This window comes from Nomascus leucogenys, chromosome 6 (genome assembly GCF_006542625.1).
Source record: "Nomascus leucogenys isolate Asia chromosome 6, Asia_NLE_v1, whole genome shotgun sequence".
Lineage (NCBI taxonomy): Eukaryota > Metazoa > Chordata > Mammalia > Primates > Hylobatidae > Nomascus > Nomascus leucogenys.
Window position 1 is genome coordinate 92,149,737 of NC_044386.1, and position 8,867 is coordinate 92,158,603.

At 44.5% G+C, this 8,867-nt stretch overlaps 1 protein-coding gene across 4 annotated transcripts in view; it reads right to left on the reverse strand.

Annotated features, from left to right (window-relative positions):
• ADPGK (ADP dependent glucokinase) overlaps positions 1–8,612 on the reverse strand; it is a 32,274-nt gene extending 23,662 nt beyond the window's left edge. For 3 of the 4 annotated variants that reach the window (XM_030814717.1, XM_030814716.1, XM_030814715.1), the window contains exon 1: positions 8,292–8,612. In XM_030814717.1, coding sequence (XP_030670577.1) covers positions 8,292–8,524 — 233 coding nt within the window. In that variant the 5' untranslated portion in view covers positions 8,525–8,612. Of the gene's footprint in view, positions 1–8,078 lie in introns of all 4 variants that reach the window. The other variant, XM_030814718.1, reaches the window with a different exon arrangement.
• Positions 8,613–8,867: the final 255 nt, after the last annotated feature.

Sequence of the window (8,867 nt, forward strand, 5' to 3'; positions counted from 1 at the left end):
TAGCCATTTTGAATTTAACAAAAGGAAAATGTTTCTCAGAACCTTATTCAACAGAAAAACAGGAAGTAGATCTGAAACCTGAATTGGCAAGTAAACAGCACATGGCAGGAGAAAAATTACTTTAACTGGATGTATGTATTAGGATCAGAACACAGGACTCTTCAATAATTTGGCAAACTTTTACACTAGTTACAAAGTGAGAAGATAGGTGCTTAGCGTTTCAGAACAAAGCTACTGTAACAAAAATGTAACATTTCTGAGAAAACGCTGGCAGAGCCAAACTGGATTCATGCTGGCTGTGTGACTTGGGCAAGTCACTAATTTCTCTGTGCCTCGGTTTCCTCATCCACAAAATGGCAATAATATGAGCATTTAACTCATACAGCCATGGTTAAGATTAAATATGTGAATGTATACTTAGGAACAGTGATTGGCACAGAGTAAGCAAAATATGTGTTTCAGTCAAAGGCTTGGTATCAGGCATCTTCCCTCCAAAGACAAATGTGGATGGTGGTAAGATACAATAAATTCCTAAATGCCTGAGTACTCCCAGCTGAAACCCTGCCTCTTAGAATTTAGTGGTGTTTTACAGACTTAGGCACACCTGCGGCATTTTAAGAACTCACCCTTTGGCCAGTGTTCACAGGACTGACCCATGAATGTTAAAGACCTGCCACTCCTGGTTGTCTCGATGGAAATTATAAAGTACAGGTTGAATCCCTTATCTGAAGTGCTTGAGATCAGAAGGGTTTCTGATTTTGGAATATTTACATATACATGAGATATCTTGGGAATGCAACCCACGTCCAAACACATTTCATATATACTTTATACATACAGCCTGAAGGTAACTTTACACGATGTATTAAATACTTTTGTGCATGAAATGAAGTTTCTATTCCTTACATGTGGGTGGAATTTTCACATTTAAGTACTTAATATACATCAGTGGCATCATGTCAGTGCCCCAAAGTTTTGGATTTCAGAGCATTTTGGATGCTCAACTTGTACTAAGGTTGTCTGGCATGGCCTCTCCTATGTGTGTATGGAGAAGGTCTGTCTTACATTTTCAGGGTTTCTTTGCTAAGTCATCCCTCTTTTAAAGAGAACGTTCAAATAATTAAGGTAGCTAGATGAGGTCTTCCTGCCCCTACCCCTATCATGGTCATCTTTATTCCTGCCTTTGCCTATTGGGATGTCATTCTGGCCAGTGAGGTTGGATTACCATACAGGCAGCTCCCAGCCGGCCAACTGAGACGGCCCCTAGTGATACGGGTGACTGGGCTTCAGAGTTAATTCTGAGCAGCTCTGAAACCACAAGGTAAACTCATTGATAAAAATGTCTCAATGGATGAGATTTTGGTGTAAAATACATAGTTGTATTTCCCTTTTAGACTCTTTCAAAAATGAAGAGGAATGAGACTGGGATGAAGAGGAATTTTACCAGGTATATTTCTACTTTTAACATGCATGTATTCCTTTTATAATTTTTAAAATGACATAACTTTAAAAAGGTTTGTATGCAGACTAGATATTATTTACATCATTTAAGGAAGATTTACAAGGGCAAGGAAGAGACATCCTCCCTCAAGACACAAACAGACTGTATCCTCATTATAAGGGTCCTTTTTAGTAATTCTTCCCCTAGGGATTCATGTTTTGAAAGGAGTTTTGCCTATCAAATAGTATTTAAATACTCAGTTTCTTGTTCAAGACATACATAATGACTCTGGTCAACTGGAGAAGCATAACCTAAGAGTTACTATGCCTTTCAGTGCATAAAACATCTAGCTACTGTATTTGGCCCTTCTCTTTAAAACAGGGATGATTTATAGTAAAGAAACACTGAAAATATAAGCCAGAACTTCTCCATGACACACACAGAAGGTGCCATTCTGGACATGCACGTGGCAGTTGCTTAAAGATATGTTTAAAATCTTTCCTTTCACAACCTTCAATGTTAAGAAACCAAACACACCTTGCAAACTGGTCTCAATTTTACCTCAGACATGGTGCCCTTTATTTCTAATGAATGCAACATTAGATTGGTAGTTAGAATCAATAGGAATACAAGTATCTGTAGCTCTCAGATGCCAGTAGGTTCCTAAGTTTCAGACAGTGAGGGCTTGAGTAAGGAGGGATACCATTTCCTCCAGACAGCCCAGTCTAAAAAAATTGTATCCAAATGGATTTGGGTCCCGAGTCTGAAGAGTAAAGGTTCAGAACTGGAGGGAAACCCATCTTTGAAAATAACTACTTCAAAAACTATGATAAACATCCTCAAGCCTGTAATCCCAGCACTTTGGGAGACCGAGGCAGGTGGATCATGAGGTCAGGAGTTCAAGACCAGCCTGGCCAAGATGATGAAACTCCGTCTCTAATGAAAATACAAAAATTAGCTGGGCCTGGTGGCGGACACCTGTAATCCCAGCTACTCGGGAGGCTGAGGCAGGAGAATCGCTTAAACCCGGTAGGTGGAGTTTGCAGTGGGCCGAGATTGTGTCATGGTACTCCAGCCTGGGCGACAGAGCGAGACTCCATCTCAAAAACAAAAAAACAAAACTATAAACACCCCACTCTCCATATCTAGTACTGCTGAGATTTTAAACAGTCTGACTCCTTAAAGATGAGAATGGGGAAAGCTGTTCAGTATACTTTGTAACACAAGGCAAAACCCAACAGAACTAATTTTGAGTTACAAAATATCACTATCATGGAACATTTTCCATCCCTCACCTAATCACACCAGGAATAGTGGGGGAAAATAATCAGTTTTTCAGACTAGTTCACGGTTTACTTGATAACTGTTTATAATTAAAGAAAAACAGGCTAAGCACGGTGGCTCACACTTGTAACCCCAGCACTTTGGGAGGCCAAGGTGGGTGGATCACTTGAGCCTAGGAGTTCCAGACCAGCCTGAGCAATATAGCAAGACCTCGTCTCTACAAAAAATACAAAAATTACCCGGGTGTGGTGGTGCACACCTGTAGCCCCAGCTACTCAGGAAGCTGAGGCAGGAGGATCACTTGAGCCTGGGAGGCAGAGGTTGCAGTGAACCAACATGGCACCACTGCTCTTCAGCCTGGGTGAGAGAGCAAGACCCTGTCTCAAAAAAACACTGAACATCTACTACATGCCAGATGCCAAACAAGTACTTTACATGTACTTTCTTGTTCTGTTTTATAATACTTTAACTAGAATAAGAACCTTTCTCTGCACTTTCTCAACTCAATAGCATTCCAAAATGTAAAAAGCATATTACCTAAGGTGCTGTATTGTCAAGGGGAAATAAAGGGAGACACAGTTAAAGAATCAGAAGGCAAAATTATGCTCATCTGACATGCAAGTAGAAGCTCACACTTCAGTAAAAAATGTATATTAGATGACTGTGATTTTGGAGAAAACACAGATGAAACAACTAGAAAATAGGTCAAGACAATAGATGCTGAATGTCAAAATGGGTTGGGGGGGCTGGCAAAGAGGGCATAGTTCTCCCTTCTAGACCATAAGTGCCTCTAAGGCAAAGACGATGTTTCCTATCTCCTCCCTTTTGTTTCATCACCTGTAAAATGTTTTCTAAGGTTTTCTCTAGCTTTACATTATGTGCATCAGCTGTTATAAGAGCTAATTATAATTGTTAAGACATAGAACTGTAAAGAGGCGGGGGAAAAAAAGGCTAGGGCAGTGGTCCCTGGGCGGAACCCTAGCTCCTGCATCTAGACAGAAGAAAGGCAGCTGATCTTTAAGAAGCACCCCATGCTAGGCAGGCATTTTCAGATAGATTAAACCTATTTGCAAAATGCTGTAAAATCGCTAATTAGTCATCACTGCTTTCAGCTGAGAAGAGTAAGGCTGTGGATTAACTAACATTCCAAAGGCCACAGACAGGTGGAGCTGAAATTCAAACCCAGATTTATCTGATACTGAAACCCACACAGGAAGTATACACAAGCAAAGTTGTACACGAAGGGATTAACTTTGTGTTTGGATACAATAAAGAATTATCTAGCTAGAATGGAGAATTCATACAGGGGAGAAGACCAAGATATGTTTCAAGGTTCCAGGTGAAGCCAGTTCCAGGGGCAATAAATATTAGCATGAGGGTTTTTTTTTTTTTTTTTTTTTTGAGACGGAGTCTCACTCCTGTTGCCCAGGCTGGAGTGCAATGGCACGATCTCGGCTCACCACAACCTCCGCCTCCCGGGTTGAAGCGATTCTCCTGCCTCAGCCTCCTGAGTAGCTGGGATTACAGAAATGCGCCACCATGCCCGGCTAATTTTTGTATTTTTAGTAGAGACGGGGTTTCTCCATGTTGGTCAAGCTGGTCTCGAACTCCTGACCTCAGGTGATCCACCCACCTCAGCCTCCCAAAGTGCTGGGATTACAGGCGTGAGCCACCGTACCTGCTGGGTTTCATCATTTTTAAACCAATGAACAATAGGTACCAGAGTCTGATTTAGAAGCAGGGGAAGTTTCCTAGAAATGCCTTAAAACTCCTATCCTTTACTTCTTTCACCCGTTTCCACCAGCCCCTTAAATGCTAGTGCCTCCCAGAATTCCACCTTTACCATTTTTACCTTCTCCTCTTCTTCTCTATCTGGGTGATCTATCCAGTCTCTGGCTTCAACCTAAGTGCCAGTGTCTCCAAAATTTGCAATCCTGTTTCTCAATATATTCCTAAAAACCAGCTTCTCATTTTCAGTAGCTGACAGAAAAGCTCATCTAAAATCCCATAACAATGTATGTACATTTCTCCTCCTCTGAAATCCAATTTATCTTCTTAAACTTGTTTTTCTTAAATCTCTCTTAATGGCAACGTGGCATCAACAAGGAACCAGAAATGGGAAAGACCAAGCTTCAGTTGCTCCTCCGGCACTTGACAGCTACAAGATCTTGGGCAAATAAATCAATGTGTGAAGACTCGGTGACAATATCTGTTATCTGCCTCCCTCATAAAGTTGTTGCATTAGTCAGTTTTCATAATGCTATAATGAATTGCCTGGGACTGGGTAATTTATAAAGGAAAGAGGTTTAATTGACTCACAGTTCAGCATGGCTGGGAAGGCCTCAGGAAACTTACAGTCATGGTGGAAGGTGAAGGGGAAGCAAGGCACCTTCTTCTTAAGGTGTCAGGAAGGAGACGTGCCGAGTGAATAGCAGGGAAGAGTCCCTTATAAAACCAAAGGATCTCATGAGAACTCACTATCAGGAGAACAGAATGGGGAACCGCCCCCATGATTCAATTACCTCCACCTGGTCTCTCCCTTGATTAGCTTATGGGGATTACAATTCAAGATGAGATTTGAGTGGGGACACAAAGCCTAACCATATTAGTTGTTATAAGATATTTAATACTGGGCTGGGTGAGGTGGCTCACACCTGTAATTCCAGCACGTTCAGAGGCCAAGATGGGAGGCCAAGGCCTGATCCCAGTAGTTGAAGACCAGCCTGAGCAACTTGGCAAATCCTGTCCCTACCAAAAATACAAAAATTAGCCAGGTGTGGTGGTACATGCCTGTAGTTCTAGCTACTTGGGACACTAAGCATGACAGGTCAAGGCCACAGTGAGCTTGATCATGCCACTGCACACTCCAGCCTGGTGACAGAGTGAGACGCTGTCTCAAACAGAAAACAAAAACTAAACAAGATATCCAATACTAAAAACCTGTCGTTTTTGACTACCTTTCTTTACTCCACCACATCCAACCTATTATTCAGGTTATCTCTCAAATCTCACCTCTTCTACATCATTGCCAAGTTTGGTTCAGGCTCCTTTCTCCCTTTACACAAACCCTACAACGGCCTCTTAAACCAGTGTCAGGATGTCAAGATATTCCTCCTTATGAATCACATTAAATTGCATTTTGAGTGTGTCTGTGTGAGAGAGTGAATACGAGTGTGTCTCTAGAGAAGTCAAACTACAACCTCAAAATGAGATTCTGATACAAGTACTACACCTGCTCCCCCTCATCCCTCCTATATCCCCCTATCTTTGGGCTAAAAATCCTCTTTGGGTAATAAATGATGAGAAGCAGTTTAGAACCACTGCTCAAAATCCACCCTTCACATTCCCACCAATTCTCAACAAAGAACTTGTCATCAGTTAACTGCTTACAAACCTTTATGGCTTCCCCATAAAAGGCCCTTCACAATCTGGTCCAACCCTTCATTCTCAGCATCATCTCTCTACAACCCTCTACCATAAGATTCTTGCTCCAAAACAAGGCCCACCTGTTCCCCAACAAACCATGTACTTTTTCACATTTGGTTCTCTTGCCTAGGTGGACCTTTGGCTTGAAGAAATCTCATTTATTGTCTGTCCTATGAAAGTCACTGTAGTAAAATATATTTTCCAAGATGGTCGCAATAAGATGCCCTATTCCACATGTTCTTTTCACAATGGGACACTGATGCTTCTCCCATCAAGGTTTGTTCTATGTCCCCTCCCTTAAAACCAGGTGGACCTGTGACTCTGGTAGAAGAGTTCCTATGTGCTTCTAAGGTTAGGTCGTAAAAAGGCATTAAGGCTTCTGCCTGGTTCTCGTGGGTTGTTCCTCTTCTAACCATAATTGTTATGGACTGAATTGTCCACCCCCCACCAATTCATATGCTGAAACCCTAATTCCCAATGTGACTATATTTGGACGTAGGGCCTTTAAGGAAGTATTTAAGGTTAAATAAGGTCATACGGGTGAGCCCTATTCCAAAAGGACCTAGTGTCCATAAAAGAGGAATAAGAGGCACCAGGAGTGTGCATGCGCAGACTAACTGAAAAGCCAGCTGGCTGCAAGCTAGGAAGACAGGCCACATCAGAAACCAATCCTGCCAGCACCTTGATCTTGGACTATCAGCCTCCAGGTCCATGAGAAAACAGATTTGTTGTTTAATCCACCTAATTTGTGGTATTCTGTTCTAGCAGCCCAAATGACTGATACAATAATATGTGTTTCCAACAAGTGAGGCAGGGACCTTGCTTCACCCATCTCTGTATCTTAAGAACCTAGCACAGACCTGACTAACCATTTAGTTGGTGAATATCTGCTGAATGAATGCGCATAAAGCAAGGAAGGACAATTTAATTCCAGCACTTTGGGAGGCCAAGATGGGAGGTTGGCTTGAGCTCAGGAGTTCGAGACCAGCCTGGGCAATATAGCAAGACCTCGACTCTACTAAAAAAAATAAAATAAATAAAAAAATTGGCTGGGCGTGGTGGTGCTTGCCTGTCGTCCCAGCTACTCCAGAGGCTGAGGCAGAAGGATCTCTTGAGCTCGGGAGTTCGAGGCTGCAATGAGCAGTGATTGCACCACTGCACTCCAGCCTAGGCGACAGAGACAGAGACAGAGACCCTGTGTCCAAAAAAAAAAAAAAAAAAAAAAACGAAAAAATTATAGCTAATATCGAATGCTTTTTAAAGCAGGCACTATGCTAGAGAGATTACATGAACGATGTCATTTAATCTTCAGGACAAGTTTGCTCTACTTTACCCCTCCCAGCCCCAACACTCCACAGAAAGTAGTGAGCTACATGGTAGAGGGCCTGCTTTAATGTGGTGGTTATACATAACTCTGAGGTTATGGCAAGAAAGTCAAATCGAACTAAGACAGGGACTAAAGTTAGTGTTTACAGTATCAATACTATGAAGGGAATAATTACATTCCCAAGGAAAAGTACAAAGAAAGGAGGTAGTGTCATTTGAAAGAACCTTAAATATGCAGTGTCACTGAAGTCAGGGGAAGAAAAGAGTTTCACAGAGAAGGGCGTGTTCAATGCGTGGAAGGCTGCAGACAGATAATGAAGACTCAAAAAGGCAAATCAGAGAGGAGTTGCAGTACAGTCGTGTGGTTTCTAGACTACACGGCGTTTCGAATGAAAGTGGGTAAAGGCAGAGATCACGCGTCTTCAAGAAGTTCAGAAGAAAGAGGAAGAAGAGTGTTATCATAGTGGGTAAGGTCAAGTATCTTTGACTGCAAAACAAGTCGCCAGAAGAGAAGGAGCTAAAAGTTGGAACGAGGAAGAAGGCTCGGAGAAAGGTGTCAGACAAAGTGGGATTAGCAAGAAGCTGTTAGGGCTGGTCCTACCGGGATGAGAGAAAGGCGCAGAGGCCAGCCGAGTGGAAAGAGCAGCGGTGACGAACCGGGTTCCACTCAGACGTCCGACGCTTCTCGCCAAGGGGCCAGCGCGGACAGCAGCGCCTCCCGTGGACCTCTGAGAAGCCCTGTTTCTGCGCGGCTCCGCCCGACCTCCAAGGCGGACCTCGGAGGCTCAGAGACCCAGGCCCCGCTGGCACTCACCCCACTGCCACGCGGCGCCAGCGCCGGACTGGCCGCACGATAAGCGCGTCCCAGGCGGCCGCCAACCGGCCCTCGGGGGAGACGGGTCCCGGGGGCGCAGGCGCGGGCCCCAGACACAGCGAGCTCCAGAGAGAGCGCAGCGCCGAGCCTGGCAGCTCTGGCTCCAGCAGGAAGACGCAGCCCACGGCCAGCGCCAGGAAGCCCGCGTACGCGGAGCCGCGCCACAGCGCCATGGGGACCGAAGCGCCGCACCTGCGCGAACCGACTCCTTTCCTAGCCCGCGCCTCCTCCGGGCTCAGCGCGCGCCGATGTCGACACAAGCGCTACGTCACAGGGTGCGCCACGGGCCCCCCAAGGGGCGGGGCGACGGGCGGTGCCAGGACGGAGCGGGTGGGGACCCCGCCGCCTCAGTCCCAGTCCTGGCACTGCGGTGTTGTGGCCCCTGAGGAGGTGGGACAACGGCGGTTGTCCCTTCCCGGAACTCTAACCGTATCCCCAAAGAGAGGGATGGGAACACATTTGCTTTCGCAGTAAAACGAAATGGACAGATTGTGAAGAAGCAGACAAACCTCGCAT